Consider the following 24,579-nt stretch of genomic DNA (forward strand, 5'->3'; position numbering starts at 1 on the left):
TAGATGAGTCTGATATAATCTCTTCACTGTTCTAGAATCTACTTATCTCCCCTTTAGATTCCAGGAATAAAATCAAAGGTGAAGGAATAAAGGGAGTGAATAAAAAAGGAAACAAGAAGCTTCATCATCTTTAGCTGTACTTAACACAGACTAAAAAAAAAAAATCTATCAAGAATGAATTAACTTGCCAAAATAGAAACATGAAAAACTGAAATATCGAAACATGCAGTTAAATGGATCAAAGACCAAAACAGTAGAGTTAAAACTATAAAACCCCTAGAAGAAAACATAGGGTAAAAGCTTCATGACACTGGATATGGCAATGGTTTCTTGGATATGACACCAAAGGTAAAGGCAACAGAAGAAAAAAATAAATAAATTGGGCTATATAAAAATGAAAAACTATTGTGTATCAAAAGAAACTATCAACAGAATGGGTAACTAATCAAATGGGACAAAATATTTGCAAAGCATATATCTGATAAGGAATTCATATCCAGAAATATATAAAGAGCTCCTACAATTCAACAACAACCACCAAAAAAAACACCTGATTAAAAAATGGGTAAAACACTTGAATAGACTATCTCCAAAGAAAACATACGTACGGCCCATAAGAAAGCAAAAACATGCTCAACATCACTAGCCATCAGGTAAATGCAAAATTGAAACTACAAGGAGATACCACTTCACACCCATAGGATGGTTATTATTAAAAAAAAAAAAAAAAAAAAAGGAAATTAACTACTGGTGAGGATGTGGAGAAATTAGAACTCTTGTGCAGTTCTAGTCAGGGAAATTTCTTAGCGGTACAGTTGTTAGTACTCCACGCTTTCAGTGCAGGGGACACGTGTTCAATCCCTGGTCAGGGAACTAAGATATGCAGCGTGGCCAAAAACAAAACAACACCCTGGCCATTTCTAGGGTGAATGAAAGTAAAATGGTACAGCCACTGTGGTGAAGAGTATGGCAGTTCCTTAAAAACTTCAACAGAGAATTATGATATGATCCAGAAATTCCACTTCTGGGCATATAACCAAAAGAATTGAAAGTGGAGACTTGAAAGGTATTTGTAGACTCACGTTCATATCAGCATATTCACAACAGCCAAAAGGTGGAAGCAATCCAAATGTCCAAGGACAGATGAGTGGATAAACAAAATGTATATACAATGGAATGTATATGTATATACAATGGAATACAATGGAATGTTAGTCATAAAAAAAAATGAAATTCTGATACATGTTACAATATGGGTAAACCCTGAAGGCATGCTAAAGTGGAAGAAGGCAGACATAAAAGGATAAATATTCTATGATTCCACTTATATGAGGTATGTAGAGCAATCAAATTTACAGAGAAAAAAGAATAGCATAGTAGTTCCCAGGGGCTAAGGGGAGGGAGGAATGGGGGATTATTGCTTAATGTGTATAAAGGTTCAGTTTGTGGAGATAAAGTTATGGACGTGAATGGCTATGGCTGCACAACAATGTGAAGGTACTTAATGCCACTGAACTATACAGCTAATAATGGTTAAAATAGTAAATTGTATGTTATGCATAACTTACCACAATTTTTAAAAATGTAGTACACTTTAAAAGTTTCCAGTTCCAGACTTGAAAAATACAAAATACAAGGTCCAGGCTCTTAACATACACAATTGTGTTAAAGGAACTATTCAATCTTGTGGTAAATTAAAAGTCCCGGCCTTCCCTGGTGGCGCAGTGGTTGAGAGTCCACCTGCCAATGCAGGGGACATGGGTTCGTGCCCCGGTCCAGGAAGATCCCACATGCCGCGGAGCGGCTGGGCCCGTGAGCCATGGCCGCTAAGCCCGCGCGTCCGGAGCCTGTGCTCCGCAACAGGAGAGGCCACAGCAGCGAGAGGCCTGCGTACCGCAAAAAAAAAAGTCCCAACTTACCATCTAGGAAACACCCCATTCTCCAAACTTGTTGTTTGGCTACGTCGCCAGCGTCGCTGGTAGCTGCTGGCACAACTTCGGGTAAGTGAGGAGTTTGGAGAGGGAAATGGTGTAATAAGCAAGCTGCTGAGAGATGCTGTCAAGTCAGAGTAAGAACAAGTATAATGTATAAGTTAATAATTACTAAAAACAAGAACAGATTTCTTTTTAACAAATTTAAGAGTGGTGACTCAAATTTTCCATTTTGCTGAATGAGGCTCTAAAATTTCCATTTAAAAAAATACATCATTGTTGGAGCAAGGTCCCAGAATAAAATCACATACTAAAAGTGAGCTGGCAAGAGACTCTGATACAATCCCCTTTTGACATCCTTACCTTCCCCAACCCCACCCTAGACGAAAATGCTACTTTGAAATAAAGCTTTATGCCTTTGGCCATGACACTGTCTCCTAGCTTAACTGAATCCTTAGTCCTTAAATTAAATACGATGCAGTTCAATTCCAATGCAGCAGCTGGATTTTAAGAACAAAAGCTAATTTGAAAATAAGTGTTTGAATGCCATTTAAAACGTCATTTAAAAGTACTCATGGAGGGGGGCTTCTCTGGTGGCACAGTGGTTGAGAGTCCACCTGCCGATGCAGGGGACACGAGTTCGTGCCCTGGCCCGGGAAGATCCCACATGCCGCGGAGCGGCTGGGCCTGTGAGCCGTGGCCACTGAGCCTGCGCGTCTGGAGCCACAACAGTGAGAAGGGGTGGTCCAGTGGTTAAGACTCCACAATTCCAATGGAGGGGGCACAGGTTCGATCCCTGGTCGGGGAACTAAGATGCCACATGCTGCGTGGCGGCCAAAAAAAAAAAGAAGTACTCATGGATCGCTTGTGCATAGGTAGCCACCTCTGAATGCTTGGGTACTTTTACCAAGAGTCATGACTATACCTATCAAGCTCCAAGAAAGAGTAAATCCTATAGATTGCTCTCTGGAACATTGCTCTCTGTAACACTGCTCTCTGGAACAGACACATCCCAATAGAGTCCACTCTGATTATAAGTGCTGCAATCCCCTAACTATGGAAATTATTCTCTTCTGAAAACCCTTCTCTGCAATCCAAAAGCTCTGTTTCCTGCCTGGGGTATTAAAAGCTAAAACCCTTTCTTTTATGGGGGGATTCTCTCCTTCTCTCCACTTAATCTAGAGAGAAAAAGACCTCAAGGGCTTGCTTTTGTTTAGAAATATTATAGATTCCCATTTTCATCATTATAAACACACACTGAAAATTTGTAAAATAATCAAAAGGGAAGTATTATTATCATCTATAAAAAGATACATGCCAGATGATATATTATTTTGGACACCGGGACTGAAAACTAAGAGATTATCATTATGAAAATATGTTCATTTGAATTCTGACAAATTCAACGGTAAAGGGGAGAGCTCTATGTGCCATGCAAACATCAGGGCTGCCAATGAATTAATTCTGGACTACTTTCTTGAAAATACCACATTTTATCAATTAGTAGTATAAAACTTTGTAGTCTAAGATTACATGTATAACTAATCTGGGTATGGCTTCTGTGAGAAATCAAATGTTACTTTAAATTTGGAAAAGCTCTATTTTATCAAATTCTGGTATTAAAAATAACACAATCAGAAAAAGGAAGAAAATATACAATTAACTTAAACAGCATATATGAATTCAATGGCTTGAAGAAGCTTTACAGATCAGTCTTGCCAGGCCCTTCAATTTACAGATGAAGAAAATGAAGTATAGAGACATTAATTTATCACTTCTGAAATCTTGGATAAAAAAGGAAAACTAAATTCCTGCCACAGAAAACGAAATCTCTAGATTACATAGATGCAAACAGTATTAAGAGAAATACACTCCAGATTAGTTCCTAAGAACAAAAATAACTCAATTAGAAAAGAAGGGTGAGATTATTTGAAAGATGAGACTTCTCCTATTAGAGTAGTGGTTCTTAACTCGAGCTGTCCATCAGAATCAGTGGTTGAGTTTTTCATTTTTTGTTCCTCAAATACAGATGCCTAAGCCTTTCTCTAGGGTAAATCAAGAATCTTCAAGAGTAGAGCCCAGGTATCCGAAAAATTTTCTTGAAATTTCTCATGCATAACTAGGGATTACAATATATGGGAAGTTTGGAATCTCCATCCAGACTCAAAACTGACTTGTGAACAATTTAGATAGCAGAGCCATGCAATGTGACAACACATACAGATAATCACAGTGGATAAAGTTTCTCATACCTAACAATAATTCAAACTTAAGAGTACTCCACCTTTCTCTTATGCTGATCTCTGAGCCCTGACACTTTTCCTTTTAACTGAAATGTCCTTCTTTCATGCCTTTGGCCAGATAACTCCTATTTATGTCAAGTATCAACACTCTGTAAAGCTTTACTCACACCCTGCCCCTTGCCCAGGCTAAGTTAGGTGCCGTTTTTCTGAACCTCTGCACAGGTCTATCACAGAACACCTCAAACAATAAACTATGACAGATGATTTTCCTGGCTATTCTCTCATTAGAAGCTGTGCTCCTTAAGGATAGAATCTGGGGTTTTTTTTGTTTTTTTCTTTTTAATCCTCACAATGTTTCAATAAAACTTTGTCAAATTTTGGAAGAGTACATATTTCAAAGAAATATGTATAACACTGGCTCAAAAATGCCTAAGCTCCTCTGGGCAAGAGACAGTCTGACACTTTAAACCCTAGTTAGGAGAAAACAGATATAAGCAAATGTGTTTTTTCTACTATGCTATCTAAGCAGTCTCTTGAGCAATATTATTTTTCTTATACTGGCTAAGCCTAAGCCAGCGTGTATTCATCCAGGCCATGTTCCACCAGGCACATTTACTATTAAACATGAAAAATTTTTAATTTAAAATATTTATCTCTGCTGTTTCTACCATCCTCTTGTAAGGCTAATATCAATACTAACAAACTGTGCACATAAAACTGGATGATAAAAGCAAAGATAAAAAAGGAAATCAATGTCAGCTAACAGTGATCTCATCAAAAATTGGATTAATACATGAACCTGTCATTACCAGAGCGTGCTATGCCACTGTCTCTGTCCTCATTCAGCTCTCTTCCAGGCATGTCCATTGGGTTGCTGTGAACTGCAAATCAAGACAAAACTGTGACTTATAAAATACAGTGCTGTTCAGGTTGATGTTGTTCCTTTTATGTAGCAAACTAAATCATGCTCATCTCATTGCATTCCTTTATTTTTTTCAACAGCATGGCACAAACCCAACACCAAGAGCTATTACTCAGTTGAACAAGCTTTGAGATCTCTCTGAAAATTTGACATATAATATGAAATAATCTATGGTATAATACCTAAAGAAGCAAGGAATGACTAAAATAAGTATTTCAGAAGCATATTCAATGATATATGAATATATTCACAATATACTGCTAAATGAAAAAAAAGCAATCTACTGACCAGTAAGAATGATGGTTGCTGGGGCTAAGTGACTGGTATATGACGGTTGTCTGCTGTTCTGCCTATAAAAATGTATGTTTAAAAATTCTCCAAAATAAAAATTTTAAGAAAGCTGAACAGTACAACCCCAATTTTGTTTTAAAACAAACAAAAAAAATAAGAAGGTGATTTCCAGTTGACAAGATGGCTAATATATTTTTTTGCCTATTTTTCATATTTTCCAAATTTTCTATAATATATATACATTGTTTGTATCTTACATTTGTAAGAAAAATAAATATTAATTAAAACAAGAAGTTGGATACAACTTCCTGGATACAGAAGCATGAACACACCCTACAATCATCTATTTAATGATGTAAACAAACATAGTCATATATGCCTTTTACAGAATATAATGGTGCTTGTTCATCTAAATTTTAGCTCCAAGAGAAATCATTCTTATGGAATAGTGTAGATCAGAAATTTTACAATAATAGTAAGATAGGATATTTTCTGCGATTGATGAACCATGATACAGAAGCTACTCAGCCATGGAAACAAGATAGTGTCACATTAGAAATTCCACTAGTATTATAAGAAATAACGTTCATACCGTATTTTGGTTTAGGATTCTAAAGTTAAAATCATTATTACATAACAAAATAAGAAATGACAAACTGAAATTTCATGAAAATGTCAATTCCACTGATAACTTAGTTTCTGGAAACTTTAAGAACATATTCAGTAGAAAGATATTAAGTTCTTAAACTTCCTAAGCAATGTTTTCTCAACTACACCTTCCCCAACTGCATTTCTCTACTCTCTTGTTTCCACAGCTTAACTATGAATTCTAGACGCTGGGGCACACCAACTAGTCTACCCACACAGCACATGGCAAACCTGCAAAGAAAGAGGCGCTCCTGATCAGGCGGAGCGGACCCTGTTCAGAGAATGCCCGCCTGGGGCTGCAGAACTGTGAAAGACCTACATGGCAGAAACGTAAAATACATATGAAAGAGGGCTGTTAGAGAAGCCACAATGCGTCAGGAATAAAAGGTGAGCTAAGGAAGTACAAAAGCAGACCAACAGATATGGATGGAAACCTTTAAACAAGTAAGAATAATTCAAGCTGGCTTCCTATTTTTGAAACAGGATGGTTTCCCTCTGGTCATGGCTTATGTCAACATAACAATTTACTAATAAGTCCACATATAATAATAAAAATAAAACATAAATAATAAAAATAAGCTTCCACTATACAAGGTAAAATGTTCAATCCTTTCTCATCTAAAACAATGTTTTTAAAGATTCAAAACAGCACAGTAATGTTATCTATATAATTTGACATTTGCCAAATAAATTTATCTTTTAAAAAGTCAGTTTTAAGATTACAATATTGTGCAACTACAGTTAAGAAGAAAACCACCTAAGCACTTGGCTGAAAAAACAGAACACAAAATAAAACAAAGAGCAAATAAAGAAAAGGGGTCTACTGACAAATAAGTATAAAATTGGTTTTTCTAAACTAGTGGTAAATTATAAAGTAACAGAAGAAACCAAAGTTCCTAGAGCAGGGGTCAGCCACTATGGAAGCAAGAAAGCCAATGCAGCCTGTCAGGGCCAGACTCCCAGCTGCCCAAGATAAGTAGCTGTCACACACTTGACCAAGAGAAGATAAGAGTCTGAAGACCCAGAGAGGGTAACATTCCAGCCTGGAAGCAAGCAGCTGAGTTACTTGTTAGTTATGCTTCATCAAGATGGCCTAAATAGCCATCTAGGAGGTTTATCTAGGATAGAACTGGGGACTTTTCCGTTTTAAAAAGTGACAAATGTATTTTTCAAATTGCTAATAGGTATTTTTCTATAACAAGAGTTTCTATAATTATAGTGCATGTGCAGCAAACCTTCCATTTTCATTGTTCAGGTCCTTCTTAATTTTTTCCTAGTTACCTCAAAACTTACCTGCTCTCTTTAATCTCCTTCCCTACCACCTCTTCTTACTCTCAGCACATGACTTTGTCTCGTACAGTATGCATATGTATACGTTTGTACACATGAAGAATCATCATAAGGGAGCTCTCCTTCTCCTACCATGCTATATCCAAACGTAATCTCCAAACTTAATCAACTTTCATCCCTGCCTCCTTCCTGCCTGAGGAGTAATAACAAGTAACATTATTCAAGTTCCCTTAATGTGCAGGGACTATCTGTGAAAAATCCTGAGAGGTACCTCCCTTCCTCCCTTCCAAAGCTAATTCTTCTAAGTCAGCTAGGCCCTTCCACTTTACCAGTATCACCTCTATCTCCAACCTCATCCTCCTTATAACCTCCTTTTCCATCAACATTTAAATACAGTCAGAACTCTTCTACCTTCTCCCCTATATCTAATTCTATAGTTCAGTAGTTCTTAAAATGTGGTCCAAGGACCCCCTAAGGGGACCCTGCAACCCTTTCAAGGGATTCTTGAGGACATTCCTTTTTCTAGCTACATATCTATGTGAAACTATACTCTCTTAACACACTTCAACCAAAACAACATATTACAAAAGACTGAATGCAGAAGAAGATATGAGAATCCAGCTGTTTCTATTAAGCCAGACAATAAAAAGTTTTGCAACAATGTAAAACAATGCCACTCGAAGTTTTCTTGTCTTGGAAAGTATAGTTATTTCAAAATATGTTATTTATATTAACATAAAAAGGGTTATTAGTGTTATTTTTAATGAGTTACTAAGTAAATATTTTAAAATTTTTCTGAATTTTAATTTCTAATACAGTATATATCAATAAATGTAACCTACATACACAAAAGCTCTCTGTGGTCCTCAATAATTTCTGTGTGTGTAAAAGGGTCCTGAAACCAAGAAGTCTGAGGATGTCTGCTTACATCTTAGAAAAGAAGACTAACCTGAGTCTTTCCTCAACTTTGGCTTCTATTCTCCCCACTGAAACTACTCACATAGGCCACCACCAAAAGCCTTCTTGTTACTTAATGCACTCCATACTATCTTACACTACCTTACATCATATTTGATGCTGACTACATTACACTTTGAACTTTTTTCCCTCAGTTCTCATGATAACACACACTAAGTTTTTTTTTTTCTTATTCTCCTTTATGTGATTCTCTTCTCCTACTCCATCTTTAAAGCCAGCATCCCCAGGGTTCTATCCTCAACAATATTTCCTTCTCATTCATTCTTATGCTTTCAATTATCATTTATATGATAATAATTCTCAAATCCATGGTAGAAACTGCTAACAATCTAAAAAAGGATTGTGTTCTCCCTTGCATAACATCGAGTAGTCTGTGGGAAGCAGCTGGCCAGCTAGGGACCATATTTCTCAAACCTCCTTATATACAGGTGAAGCTGTATGATTAGTTACCACCAATGGAATATGAGCAAAAGTGATGTATATCACTTTCAGGTTCAGGTGGTTTTGAAGGGAATGTGCCTTCTCCATACTCAATCTTTCCACTGGCTTTGTGTAGGTGAGCACAACCTTGGAGCCCATATTGTAAAGAAGGTAGAACTCCAAGAAGGAAGGAGACTGGACCTCTAAAACACTGCTTTAAGGAAAATTGTGAGAAAAAACCTCTATTGTTTTAAAACTATTATACATTCATTATCTTCCAGCAGCTACCACCAGAATACATCTCTCTCTCTCTCTAACTACAATGGATATCTTCACTTGGATATCCTACCAATTCGACATGCCTAAGCCTAAAATCATCAACTCCCAATTTCTCACGTTCCTCCCGGTGAATGGAACCAATATCCATGCAATTACACAACCCGATAGCTCAGTGCCATCGCTGACTCCCCCTCTCCCCTCACCTCTTCTACTTAATTACCAAGTCCCGTCTACTCTATTTCTCCCAACAAAGTTCTCAACAACTCTTTATCCTTATGGACACAATTTTACTCTACATCCCCATTATCTGTCACTTGGACTATCATAAGCAGCCTTCTAACATGGGTGTTTTCTCAATCCCACTGGCTCATCTGAATCTATTCCTACAGCAATTAGAATATTCTTTTGCAGATAAAAATCTGATCTGATCATGTTTCTATATTGTGAAAACTCTTCTGTTGTTGCCTTGAGAATGCACCACAAAACTCTCCAGCTATAAGAACTGCAAATGGCCAAGCACCCCAGCTGCTGTGTTCTTAAATTCACTGCCATGCTCGTGCAGGGCCACATATCCCACAGGCTGCGCCTAGCCAATGACTAAACACAGTAGCTATAGTAAGGCAGGCCCATTTTGGCAAGACATGGGTCACTTCTGACAACCAACTCTGACTCAAAGACTCGTCCACAGCCTTATCAAACCTCCCTTGGACTATATGGCAGGCTGGAACATGTCCACTCAGGCTTTTATTCCTCTCTTTCACTCAAGGCAAACTTGCACCACAATCTGAGGGCTCTCTGAACCCTTCCCAGCTCCCTCTTTATTTCTCTCACCTAGTAATAATAAAATCCTTGCATGTTTAAACCTGTCTTGGCACCTGTTAAAAACCAGGAGGAAGACCCAAACTAACACACTCTCACTGGTACCCAACTGCTTATCCAAAGCATAAGTCCAAATTCCTCAGTGTAACCCACAATGCCCTTCATGATCTGGCTCTTGCTCACTTCTTTATTTCCTTTTACTTCCTTTACTTATATCCACACTGTGCTCCACCCACACTGATTTGTTCATATTCTTTCCACACTCAATGATCTCTTGCACTAGGTCTGTGCACATGCTACTGTTTTTTCCTACAACATTTCTCTTCCCAACTGTCAGGCTAATTCTTCAAGTTTAGGCTCACTTCTTTAAAAAAGCCTTTTGTGATACTCCAAGACTGAACTGGGTGTTCCTCCTCATTTCTATCACAACATGCTCTTAGTCTTGTCAAAAAATTAACTACAGTATACTGTAATTGTATACTGTATTGTATTGCTTGTCTGACTTCCACTAACTAAAAATCTGTTGAGGCAGGAACTGTGTCTGGTTCACCACTATATTCTCAGGGCCTAGCAGAGTGCTTGGCATATAATAAGTGCTTGATAAGTACTTGTTGATTAATTGGAAATTTAAAGAAAATAAGAAATGGTGCTCAAATATCCTTGATTCACAATTAAGAATGTGCAAGAAAAAGCCGTTCATAACAAAGTCTGTGCTTTGTTAAATGCATTAATTTCCTATTCCATGTTAAAACAGAAGTTGAGTATATCTAGCAACTATAGTGTACTTTACCTTTATACATAATGGATTTGTATTATTAAAATAGCTTTTAATAAGCCCCTTTAGCTTTGAAAAGTATCAAATTATAAAGAAAAACACATTTCTCTGTCACATTTTTACTTTATTAAAATGAATGAACTTATCAAGTTAAGAAAAAGTAGAACTTCTATTTTTCTATGAAATGCATGCTTTCTAAAACACGTGTCTGACACTGCAACTAGTCCATAGTAGGTACTTAATTAATAGCTGCTATTTGAATGAACATGAATTATAAAAAATAATAGGATGCTATACTGTTAAAGGTGGGAGAAAAAACTGTTTTCTACTAATATGTATAACTGATATTTATTAAAATTAATTACAAATAAAAATTTCCACTAGGGCTTCCCTGGTGGCTCAGTAGTTGAGAGTCTGCCTGCCGATGCAGGGGACGCGGGTTCGTGCCTGGTCCAGGAAGATCCCACATGCCACGGAAATACATTCATCCTATTCTAACTGCTGTCCACTCTCTAATACACTACAGTTCATTTTGCACTGGAAATATGGTCAGCAGTAATTTATTTGATCTTTCTAAGATAAAACAAAGGACCAGAAATTTTAGAAACAGTTTGTCACTTTAAAATGTTGAAGTTAAATAACAAACAATAAACTAACCAAATTACTAAATAAGCTGCTATTTTAATAAATCTCTTAAGAAACTTCAAATTTGAATATCTGCTCATCTGAATTACAGGTCAAAAAAACAGCACCATTTTAAAATTACTCTATGGTTAGGGAAAAGAAAAGGGAGAAAGTATAATACCTGTCTCCCTCAGCTGAAATATTCAAGAGAGTTAGTAAGGGCTTTTTACATCAACAAAAGTACTTTTCAAAGATGCATCGAAATTAAAACCAAAAAACAAATTAGGTATTTCTTCAGCAGTTCTCTTTTATCAGGTACAAAATAAACATTATGTTCAAATATATGAAAACTAAATTTTTCAAATAATATAAATATTACACATTCTTGCAATTTAAATCCCCTTTCCACTTCTAGTATTTGAAATTCTTTGGTCTTCTAACATTATTAAGAACATTATTATCTACACTATTAAGAACATTTTTAAAATGTATAAAACCGTTTTACCTATATTTCCAAGTAATCCATTAATAACTGTGTTATTATCAGCCTTTAATGTACTGTTGTCCTGATTGATGAATTCAAGACTGTCTTGCAGCCTAAGTGGGAGGAGAAAAAAATAAATTCCAAATTCGTTTTATGCTCTTAATGGCAATTCTTTGTATACCTCAAACTTTAAGTGTAAAACTTTTTTTTTTAAGTTTTAAGTTTCCCTATTAGTACTATAAACCAACTAATCATTTAAATCAAGGGTTAGCAAACTACACCCTGAGGGTTAAATTAAGTCTGCTGCCTGTTTCTGTGAATAAAGTTTTACTGGAATACAGCCACACCCAAGTGTCTGTCAACAGATGAATGGATAAAAAAAGACTGTCATGTATATATATAGACAGTGGATATTATTCAGCCATGAAAAGAAAAAAAGAGGAAGTCCTGCCGTTTGCAACAACTTTGGTCCTTCAGGGCATTATGCTAAGTGAAATAAGTCAGACCGAGAAAGGCAAATGCTGTATGATATCACTTATATGTGGAATCTAACAAAGTCAATTCCCTGGCAGTCCAGTGGTTAGGACTCTGTGCTTCCACTACAGGGGGCATGGGTTCAATCCCTGATTGGCAAACTAAGATCCTGCAAGCTGCAAGGCATGGCCAATAAATAAATAACTTTAAAATTTTTGTTTAATTAAAAAGCTGAACTCAGGGGCTTCCCTGGTGGCGCAGTGGTTGAGAGTCCGCCTGCCGATGCAGGGGACACAGGTTTGTGCCCCAGTCCAGGAAGATCCCACATGCCACGGAGCTGCTGGGCCCATGAGCCATGGCCGCTGAGCCTGCGCATCCAGAGACTGTGCTCCGCAACAGGAGAGGCCACAACAGTGAGAGGCCCGCGTACCGCAAAAAAAAAAAAAGCCGAACTCAGAGATGCAGAGAGCAGAGTGATGCTTACCAGGGACTGGGAGTAGGGGAAATGGAGATAAAATGGTCAAAGGGTACAAACTTCTAGTTATAAGATTAACAAGTTCTGGGTGTCTAATATACAGCAAGCTAATTATAGCTAATAATACTGCGTTGTATCTTGAAAGTTGCTAACTGAGTAAATCTTAAATATTCTCACCACAAAAAAGAAATGGTAATTATGTGACAGGACGGTAGCAGCTAAGGCTATGGTGGTAATCACTTTGCAATATATAAATGTATCAAATCAACATGCCATATACTTCAAACTTACATAATGGTGTATGTCAATCATATCTCAACAAAGCTGGGGGGAAAAATCTGGCCTCCATAAACTTTCAAACTGAAGGGATGGAATAAAATCTGAATTTATGCTGCAATCCTGAAAGCAGCTTATTCGTTTTCATACTTTGCAGATCTTAAAGAATTCATTTCTCCCTTGATCCATAACTACTTACGTATTGAGACTTCCACAGATGCTGCTGCCAGTCCGTGCAGTAAAAACTTTGCTGAGCATAAGCTGTGGAGGGGAACTATGAAGAAAAAGAGAGGGATAGAGAGACATCGAAACTGAAACACAAGGACCTTTCCAATTTATTACAAATAAAAATGTTTAAGTCACAGAGATGTCACAGCATAGTTACAACAGCCATGAAGTAGCATTAAACCCATAAAACATCATAAACTTAGTTATCTGACATTCTCAATCTGAGTAAAGACTATATGAAATTCTCCCATCTTTAAAAAACTAAACATTCTAAAATGGATTCATTAAGAAAAATCAGAAAATCCCTCACCGGATCTGATGAATCTTTAAGGTGGAGCCTTTGTAGCTCATTGCTACTGAGCCAAACATCATCTCTCCAAGCATATTGGCATCAGAAGAGCATCGAGAACCCTAAACAGTAAGCATAATGTTAATAAAACTGCAGAATTTAAAACCTATTTCAAAAACTGATTTTTATTAATAATTCCTTTGTTGTATTCTACGTAATGTTTTTTTAAATGATTTTACGTTGTATACACTGTTCTGCAGCTTGATTTTCTTCATTTCACAATGTCTTATAGATCTAAGCATATTGTTATACATAGATTCCTTTTAAGAGCTGCATAGTATTCTCCTATATGAAAATACCAGTTTATCAAGCCTGTTCCCCTTACTGACAGGCATTTAACTTACTTCCTGTTTTTTGCTATTACAAATAATGCTCAAATAAACATTCTTAGCCACATCTTACGCATATGCAATGCTTCTCCAGGACAGATAACAAGAAGTAGAATTCACTGAACATGCTGAACAGATTTTACCGCTCCTATTGTGCAAAAAGAAGCATTCGCAAAAGGGGTAACTTGGACATATTTTGCATTTTTTTAAAAGACTTATCTTAAGCATTAGAATGTCTTGTTTGCAAAGAATTCTGATTTTAAAAGTTATTCTTTTCCATTATTCTTTAATTGTCCCCATAGGAGTCAAAAAATCTAAAAATTGACTCATCCATTTGGTTACTATTTATATACTGTGGCAAATACAACTGGTTAACCACCAAATATCTTATTCCTTATTTTTTGAAGTACAATTTGTTTCAAGGAAGCAATGTGCCCAAATGAAAAAAACTGCATTTCAGAGCCTCCCTTGCAGATAGGGGATTTCGAGTTGGTCTCTATATTCAAAGAGTTAAACCAGTGGTTGGAGTGGTAGCTTTCAGAACTATCCATTTACATGCATTCAACACAGTCCTGGTCAATGGAATATAAATGGAAATCATTGAAGATGAAGACACCATAAGAGGACGACAAGGCAACAAGTATGTACACAGTAACTCTGGCTAAGTAGAAAGATAAGGAAGCCTTGGTCTCTGAGGCCATCTTGAAGCCCATAAATTATCATGCCTAGATGGCCTCTCTGCAGACTTGTCATGTGAAGAAACCAATCCCTGATTTGTTTAAGCCACTGTTTCATAGCATATCCCAATGCAATTCCTAACCAATACAATTAACATAATAAAACTGATGAGAAAGATGACCAAAAAACTATCTAAGATAGTAAATGAGGGTTATGCACAGATTTCACTATGCCATTCTATCATGGGAAACCAAGAATTAGGAGTTTTTAAAAATACTTAAAAGATTCTTCTGAAGATAACAATAAAGTGATGAGGACCCCCATTTTACAAGTGAAAGCCAGGGAATACATCTACATACTATTTTTCTTTTTATAATGTGATTCTCTTTTACTCGTTTGCTTGTTTACTACCTGCCTTGGGTTAAAAAAAAATCTATATATTTACATTTTGTCACCTTTCTTAAAAAGAACATCTTCAAATAGCAATCCATTTCATTATACATACTATGTTCACATTTGTTTTTTAATACATTCATTGACATATTGTTTTTTCTTTCTCAGTGCTATAGTCTTAATTTTAATAAAGGCACAAAGTTATTTTTTAAGAAAAAAATCACTTCTGATATACCTAGGTTACTACAAGAAGCAACTCATTTATTCTTGGGATTTGGTTAAGACAAAGTTTTTATTTCCAGAAGTCTAGGTATTACAAACATTTTAGAAACAGAGTAGAATAATTTTTTAAATGAAAAAGTAGTTTATTTTTCTTTTAAGATCAACAATACCTATCTTACTTGGCAAACTAAACTGCTTCTGGATAATGAGAGAAAAGAGAACCTTCTCTTACAAGCTCATTTTTGTTACAGTGCATCTAACTCCATTCTTATTTTGACTAAAAATAATATTTCTTATATTAAACAAGCTACACAAATTTAAATATCAAGTCATTTAAACATTTTAATATTATAATTAAAAAAGAATTCTCAGAAGGCAAAATACAGTAAAAATAAATTGGTGTATAAATTTTATGAAACCACATACTTAGCTATTAAAGGTTCTCTCTGCCTGCTCTAATATATACCAAATAGTTATCATGAATGTCACTGACATGTTATATACTTTAATGTGACATAATCTATAATGAAGAATATAATTAAGAAAATGCTATTATCTTTAATGCTTTTTTAAAAAGCCTCTTATTTAAAAGTCCAATTCTTTGTAAGTACTCATTGCTGAAAGCAATTATCTGTAATACCCCATAAATCAAAAATAATGTTCTAGTTACCTGAAATAACACTTTATCAAGTGTAGTGAACCATATGCTATAATAATTCAATGCCTTCTTGCTAAAAAAGCAGATTTCCAAGACCATAATGAACCTACTACTAGAATATCTAGACATATAACCTGGGAACCTGTACTTAAAAAAAACTCTAGGGATTTTTGATGCAAAATGAGAATTATAATCACTCACTGTTTCAGGGTTTCTACAGTCTGGATCCATTTGCTAATACTATTTAACTGCATACATTAGGAAGAAAGGCAAGTTTGTACAGTTGATCAAATTAGAAAACTTGTACATTGGCATAAGTATAATGATCCTACGTAGCACAGCACTATTAGGAACCTGTTAGGGTAACATGCTTAAGATGGAAGAGGAATAGAGGAGGGCAGGCAGACCTATGTAGATATTAGGACTACATACTATGTAGGTAGTCCTAACATCTGGACTTTTATAACTTTGAAGCTGTTCCACATATACTGTCATGTTGATATGGTATAAGAGTTAGTTTCTATCCAAAAACAATTACCTAAGTATAAATAATTTAAAGGTCCAGGATTCTATTTTGGTACCACTAAATGTAAAATACCTGTGATTCATTCATGCAAGCTTGAATGACACAAATTCACATTAGATGACATTTGCTTATTTGAAACCAAGTACTGATCCTATGTAAAATATAACAACATAACGTAAGTTTATAGAGAAGTTCCTATATAGTCAAATGATTGGTTAATTCCATATTTTAAAAGAACAGCCACATTAATTTTGAAAAATGAAAATGTACATTTCTGATAACATATATTTCAGCCATATTTTAATTTCATACTACAGCTGACTTGTATTATATTTATCTTCATATTTCAATACTTAAAAAGTATATAAAATAAGACATTATTCTGGTAGCCTAAAAAATATGAAATGGGAAATAAAAAGGAGAAAATGCCCCTGCTACCTGTGCCCAAAGCTCTCTATGCTTCCCCTATCCTAAGATTTATCAAAGTTCATAAACTTACCTACTTAATTATCTGTCTCCCCAGCTACACTGTAAGCTCCAGGAGGGTAAGCACTAGTCCCTGTTATATCCTCAGTCCCTAGGATGGTATACAACACGTTGTAGGCACTCAAAAATACTTGTGGGGCTTCCCTGGTGGCGCAGTGGTTGAGAGTCTGCCTGCCGATGCAGGGGACACAGGTTCGTGCCCCGGTCCGGGAAGATCCCACATGCCGCGGAGCGGCTGGGCCTGTGAGCCATGGCCGCTGAGCCTGCGCGTCCAGAGCCTGTGCTCCGCAACAGGCCACAACAGTGAGAGGTCCGCGTACCGCAAAAAAAAATACTTGTGAATGAATAAAAGGCATCAGTGATCTTACCTGGTACTTAGGACACTGGTCTTTTACATCAGAAGATGAAGTCATGGAACTATCTAAAGAGGAAGAACTGTCTCCTCCAGGTTTCAGTTGGCAGCATTTCCCAAAGACTTTAACTTGAGCATCACTACAGAGCTTCTGAAAGGGAGACATTATTCCCATTCATATTTTAACAGATTTTCCACCATATATAAATTATAGCATAAAAACCTTTGGAAAAACCAAGGATGAAATAATTCAAAATAACATAACCTTAATATAATGACTATTTGCATTTTACTGTATTTTCTCCAGTACTGTTTTCTATTCTTTGTCTCATAGCTATAATAATATTTGTGGCATTTTTTAACTGTACTTTTCTCACCAAAATTATTAAATCACGGGAATTTTTCTATATTACAATGGTCTACACAATGTTCATTGTTGGGACTTAATTATATACTGCAGCAGTTTTCAAATTATTTGATCTCAAAAACCTATTCATGCTCTTAAAAATTATTTAGGATCCCAAAGGCATTTTGTTTATGTGTGATGTATGTATCAATATTTTCCCATATTAGAAATTAAAATTGAGGAATTTTAAAATATTTATAAATTTATTTAAATATAACAATATACCCATTATAAGCTAATGTAAGTAACATATTTTAATGGAAAAAAACTGGGGAGATGTAGGAATAGGAAGAGAAATGCAAATGAGACATATTTCAATGTATGTTCATATATATGTAAGTTTAATCTTTTGAAATGAGAATGCATCCATGTATTGGACAGTTACATTTTTAATAATAGCTGAGCTTAGGACCAGAAGGCTGTACTGTCTAGCATGGAAGAAGAAAGTATTTCAATTTTTTGCTTTAGAAATAGAGACACAGACATAGAGAACAAATGTATGGATGTATGGATACCAAGGGGGAAAGGGGTGGGGTGGGAGGAATTGGGAGATTGGGATTGACACATATACACTACTGCATTATTGATACTATGCATAAAATAGACAGCTGATTAGAACATACTGTATAGCACAGGGAAGTCTACTTAGTTCACTGTGGTATCCTAAATGGCAGGGAAAACCAAAAGGGAGGGGATATATGTATATGCATGGCTGATTCATTTTGCTGTGCAGTAGAAGCTAACACATTGTAAAGCAACTAGACACCAATAAAAATTAATTAAAAAAATTTTTTTTGCTTTATTCCTCTTGTTCTCCTCTCCCTCCTGAACAGGTTCTAGAGCTTTCACTGCTCACAACTACCAAAATTGCAATCCACCAAGTTCTCTGATACTCCTAAAAACATTGCAATGCTTTACCACAGTTAACCAGTATGTTCATTCTTCAAAACCCAGCTGGCCTGACTTATCTACTATTGCAAACCACCATTTATCAGTCAACAAAAGTAACTGAATACTATGTGTGCCAAGCACCAGCGAAAAGAAGTGAATAAAACAGTTCTTTTCCTCGTGGAACTAACAATCTAACAAGAGAAGGAGATATTTAACAAATAGACAAATTAGTATAATTAAATACACTATTTCAAATATGTCTAATAAAAATAATAATGATAGCAACAGTTAACTCACATAGCACCTAGTATCTGGTCAGGTACTCTTCTGTTTTACATATATTTACTCTTTTATTCCTCACAACAACTCTATGAAGTAAGTGCTATTATTATCCCCATTTTACAGATAAGAGATTAAGGAGCAATGATGTTTATGTGAACTGTCCAAGAAAGACTTAACTTAGTCTAGGCAGATCAGAAATGATATTTAAACTGGAACTACAAAAAAGCATAGGAGTTAAGGTGAAAGAAGAAGAATGGGAGGGCTAGAAAGACATTCCAGGCTGAGGTAACTATATATGTCCAATCTCTGAAACAAGAAGCAATTTGCTAGAGGGAAGAAAGGGACAAACATATATCAATTCCAGGACTGAAGCATAATTTCTGATCCTAGAAGGCCAATGTCTACGGTGCCATGTCCCCTCACTAGACCATCTTCCAACAAAGCTGTTGCTGCTTGGTTTCAAAAAAGCCATAACTTAAGAATGGGAAAGAGAAAAGACACTGTACAGAGAAAGGGGTAGAGGTGTGTGTGTGTGTGTGTGTGTGTCTCACAGCTTTTACATACACTTCTATGCACAATGTCTTATAGATCTAAAATCTCTACAACAGGACAATCAAACTAAGTCAGAATTGAAATACACATAACATGCCTTTCCCAATGTTCAATGTGCATCTGCATTATACATTAACCAGATCCCCTCAGGGTAGGAGGATGTAATCAACTTTGAGAAAAACAATCTCTTTCTTCTAATGCCAGCATTGTAATTTTTAAAATTAATATTCCTTTCCCATCCTGTACAGGGGATCACACTGACTAAAGGCTCATTCTGTATGTGCATACCTGACTATAAAAAATCTCTGATGAACTTTATTTATAATTTTAACTTGTCAATATGATACATGATTCTTTCTCTCAAAAACATACGCCTCTCTAACTCCTGACCAGTGGAACAATTCTCAGAGCTTCTGAAAATCTGTCTCTCACGTTACAATCCTCATTTGGCTCAAATAAAATTATCTTTATTTCTTCTTAGCTTAATTGTTAATTGAATTTTCATCGACACAAAGAAATCTAGATCCCACTCTTTACCCTTTTCCCCACTCCACACATTGCCAATAAGTAAAATCATTTTTATTGGTTTACTATTATCCTTCCAGTATCTCTTTTCAAATATAAGCATATTCCCTTTCCTTTTCTCTTACAGAAAAAGTGATTCAGTCCTGCCGTTGCTTTATTTTCCACTAATATCATAGAGAATCTGTTCATCTATCTTTAGAAATCTTCCTCATTGCTTTTTCAAAAAAAAATACAGCTATACAGTATTCCAGTGTGTGAATATACTATAGCTTATTTAACCAGTCATCTGTTAATAACCCTGCCAGTGGAACTGCTGGGTCAAAACATAAATACATATAATTTTGGTAGATACTGCCAGACTACCTCTCCAAGGATGTCATTTCACTCACTTACTTTAACAGCAAAGTACTGTCATGCAACATTTGGGTTTTTGCCAATCTAAAAGGAAAGAACTAAAATCACAACATAATTTTAATTTCCTTATTATGAATGAGAAGAAGAATCTTATTAAATGTGTAATAGCCATCTGTATGTGAACTACCTGGTCTTATCTTTCACCTAATTTTCTACTGAATGTTTCTCCTTTCTTGATTTCTAGGAATTTTTTATATAGAAAGATTACCAGCTGGTTTTATATCCTATAAAAATGTTTTCCCATACCGTTTATCTTCTGATTTTCCTCATGGTAGTTTTTTTCTTTTTTGTTTGTTTGCTTTTGCTTTGTTTTGCTCACCATCCAAGTTATTTCCGTTTCTTTTTTTATTTGGTTGTCAAATGTGTAAGTCTTTTAACTTTATGGCTTCTGCATTTTGAGCAATAGCTAAAAGGTGTTTTCCACTCCACGGATACATAGGAACTCATGTTATCTTTTTGTAATGTCACAGTTTTATTTTTTTTACATTTAAATGTTTGACATACTTGAGATATGAATCTAAGTTTATCTTTCTTATAATTGGCTAATTATCTAATACCATTTATTAACCTTTACCCTACTGATTTAAGATGATGCCTTTATCATATATTAAATCCCTGCATGTATTTAGATCTACTTCTGATCCTCTATTTCATTCCATTAGTCTATTGATCTATTTATGTTCCAATAATATATTCTTTTAATTATTGAGACTTTACAATATAGTTTTCAAATCTGGTAGAACTTACTCAACCTCACTACTCTTTCTTTTTCAGTTTTCCAACCTATTATTTGCTAATTTCTTTCCATTTGAACTTTAGAATCTGCTATCTAATTCCAGGTACCACCACCCACCAAAAATAATAATAATAATAATAACAACAACAATAAGGTTGCCATTTTTATGGAGATAGCATTATTTTACAAAGCAACTTAGAGAGAATGGACAACTTTATGACATTGAGTATTACCCAAAAATATATTTTGCCTTTTCATTTGCTCAAGTAAGCTTTTATGTACCTCAGGAGATTTTTAAAGTTCTAAACATATAGATTTTGTTAAGTTTATGAAAAGGCATTTTTTTAATTGCTGTTTTACTTTTTTAAGGTGCTAAAAAATAAATTAATTTTATTGAGTTCCCAAATGCTTAAAGCACTTGTCCCGTTTTACTTAGAAGCCCCCATGCTCCTTCTTTTTTTTTTTAACATCTTTATTGGAGTATAATTGCTTTACAATGGTGTCTTAGTTTCTGCTTTATAACACAGTGAATCAGCTATACATATACATATACCCCCATATCTCCTCCCTCTTGCGTCTCCCTCCCACCCTCCCTATCCCACAAAACTGCTATTTTAAATGGAGCCTTAGCTTCCTTCATACTTCCAATTGGAAGTTATTTGTATATACTGAGTTTACTGATTTCTGTATATTAACTTCTATATAGCTTCAATTACCTAACCAAATCTATGTTCCAAATCTGATATCACAATTACAATTCAACTACTAGCACTTGTACAATGCTTCTGAGTGTACATAACTCTAACACATTAAAATTTGTATTCACCTTTCCAAAGTTATTTGAATCTGCTGATGTACAACTTTATTCTTGTATATAACCAATGAAGGTTGAAACATGTGAGTGACGATGTAACTTCACTGGGAACACATGCACTGGATTATTGTTAACACAGAAATAATGTCCAAGATAAAGATAGTATCATATGATCAAATCACACTTGATCCATTTGGCTGTATCAGTGTTCAAAGAAACCACATCTCAATAATTTTTACATTTCAACTAGATGCTGAATAAGGTCTGAGGATCAAAAGTAAAAAAATAAACTTTTACAAAAGAGAGAAGTTTCTTGGGCTTCCCTGGTGGCGCAGTGGTTGAGAGTCCGCCTGCCGATGCAGGAGACACAGGTTCCTGCCCCGGTCTGGGAAGATCCCGCATGCCGTGGAGCGGCTGGGCCCATGAGCCATGGCCACTGAGCCTGCGCGTCCGGAGCCTGTGCTCCGCAACGGGAGAGGCCACAGCAGTGAGAGGCCCACGTACCGCCAAAAAAAAAAAAAAAAAAAGAAGTTTCTTGATTACAATCACTGAATCTTCAAGAGTCATTTTTCACAGAATATAATAGAGTTGGAAAAATAAATGTTCTGAGAAAGCTATACATTGATTAATATAATTTTATTTCAGCATTGTAAGACAATATTCAGGAAACTGCTAATGCCTAAACTATCTCATCATTATGTATAGACCCAAAATATTGTGTAGGAAGTTTAAAATGATCATTTACATCACACAGTCCCTCTCTGCCTATATAGAACTGACATGATTTGATGTTCCAAAGGTATAAGTACAGTAAAGTAGATGAAAAAAAATCACTTAATGATTCCAACAGCTCACAATTTGGGAAAAAATCATGTGTTCTGTAGTGTTCAAAAGGAACATATAAAATCTTCATTAAAGTATTTACAGGATTTTGATAATAAACTTCCTAACTTTTAATTAAAGCTGATCAAAATATGTCCTGAGTATTTACCATGTGTGAGGCAGTGTGCCGTTTAGGAAACAAAGGTGAATAACAGAGAAATTTTTTACTTTTTTTTGCAATTTAATAACAAATAAACATACAAATATAGCTCCAATATAGAAGTCTGTGAAAGACTATAAACAAAGGAGTATGAGAATTCTTATGTAGCAGAAAAGAGGAATCAGAAAGGATTCATAAAGTTGTGATACAATAAACCTTGAAAGAAGATAAATCTTCATCTAGGGAGATAGCACGTAACATGAGGATATATAAAACAACTGAGACTGGAAATATTCAAAGCTGTTTGATTTCTAGTCACTGATGAGTCTAGAGGAAAGTTTGAAAAAGAAGAAGCAGGCTTACAGGAAAATTTCAGAAGACTGAGCAATGAGTGGATGGTATGAGCTTCGAGCTGGTAGACAGATTACTACTGAGAGACTAAGAGACACAGAGAAGAGACTAAGAGATACAAAGGAGAGATTGAGCTAAGACACTGAGGAGAGCCGGAGAGAGAGTGAGGCAGAGAGACTAAGAGACATCAACAAACACTGAGAAGGACAAAAAAAGACAGAGACAGAAAAAGACGGAAGGGCATATAAATAAAGGAGAAAGTAAAAGGATAATTATTTTGTTGGTGTTGGGTAAAGAGGCTTTGTGAAGATTTGCAGGCAAAGAAAAAAAGCTAACAGAGGGAAGAAGGAGATATCAGATGGAGAGAAGACTAATGAGACTAATGAAGCATCATTTCAGAAAAGGTGGGCAGAAAGGGTTCAAGAAACAGCATGACACGACACTCACAGGCTGTTTAAGACAAAAGGGAAGAATGCTAAAGAAACACAATGAATAGCATCAAGAGAAATAGTAAAGGAGAAGTTATACGCTGCAATTCAATGGAACATCATCAAGCACACAAAAAACTTCAATAAATATTTGCTAAAGAAATCATCAAGAGAGTATTGATTGTCAACCTGTCAGTCTTAGCCAAGTTCTGCTGAGCTATTAGCAGTCTAAACACAAAAAAAACATGCTTATCACATTTGCAGCTAGCCTTAGATTTCAACTGTCTGCTTGACCATCTACAATTCTATGACTCTTAGGCACCTCACCACTCAGCTATTCAAACCAAAACGCTGAATTCACCAAACACTTCCTTCTCCCTCATCCCCCCACATCCAACCATTCTGTAAGTAACAAGGTGATTTTTTTCACTATTTTTTAAAAATTGACATATAAGTGACAACAGCATTATATTCATTTCAGATGTATGACATAATGATGCAGTATTTGTAATATATATTATGAAATGATCTCCATAATCTTTACTTAACATCCATCACTATGCATAGTTACAAAAAAATTTTTTCCTTGTTATGAGATCTTTTAAGATCTACTCTTTTGGGCTTCCCTGGTGGCGCAGTGGTTGAGAGTCCGCCTGCCGATGCAGGGGACACGGGTTCGTGCCCCGGTCCGGGAAGATCCCACATGCCGCGGAGCAGTTAGGCCCGTGAGCCATGGCCCCTGATCCTGTGCGTCCGGAGCCTGTGCTCCGCAACGGGAGAGGCCACAACAGTAAGAGGCCCGCGTACCGCAAAACAAAACAAAACAAATTAAAAAAATGGGTTCCTTCCTGTGGAATCTCATAAGAATTCTGTGTGTTTCTTTCACAGTACCCAATCACAATTTGGAATTATTTATTTATTTGTTTGTTTGTTCAATGTTCACCTCCCTAAGAATGTCTAATTGCAGGCACCAAGAGGGTAGAGACTGCTAAATCTCCAAGAGCCTAGTGCTCTGTAGATACTTAGTCATTTGCACAACCAAACAATA

General features: G+C 35.8%; 1 protein-coding gene across 2 annotated transcripts in view; it reads right to left on the reverse strand.

The window, feature by feature from the left end:
• Positions 1-24,579, reverse strand: part of FNIP1 (folliculin interacting protein 1) — a 126,063-nt gene that overhangs the window by 47,293 nt on the left and 54,191 nt on the right. Inside the window, exons 3-9 of one of the 2 annotated variants that reach the window (XM_024741651.1) lie at positions 17,167-17,301; positions 13,468-13,568; positions 13,129-13,203; positions 11,726-11,817; positions 6,267-6,350; positions 4,984-5,055; positions 1,920-2,055 (exon numbers count right to left, since the gene is read on the reverse strand). In XM_024741651.1, coding sequence (XP_024597419.1) covers positions 1,920-2,055; positions 4,984-5,055; positions 6,267-6,350; positions 11,726-11,817; positions 13,129-13,203; positions 13,468-13,568; positions 17,167-17,301 — 695 coding nt within the window. The remainder of the gene's footprint in view (positions 1-1,919; positions 2,056-4,983; positions 5,056-6,266; positions 6,351-11,725; positions 11,818-13,128; positions 13,204-13,467; positions 13,569-17,166; positions 17,302-24,579) is intronic. The other variant, XM_024741653.1, reaches the window with a different exon arrangement.

The sequence above is a fragment of the Neophocaena asiaeorientalis genome, unplaced genomic scaffold, assembly GCF_003031525.2.
Source record: "Neophocaena asiaeorientalis asiaeorientalis breed wild unplaced genomic scaffold, Neophocaena_asiaeorientalis_V1.1 scaffold773, whole genome shotgun sequence".
Taxonomy (NCBI): Eukaryota; Metazoa; Chordata; class Mammalia; order Artiodactyla; family Phocoenidae; genus Neophocaena; species Neophocaena asiaeorientalis.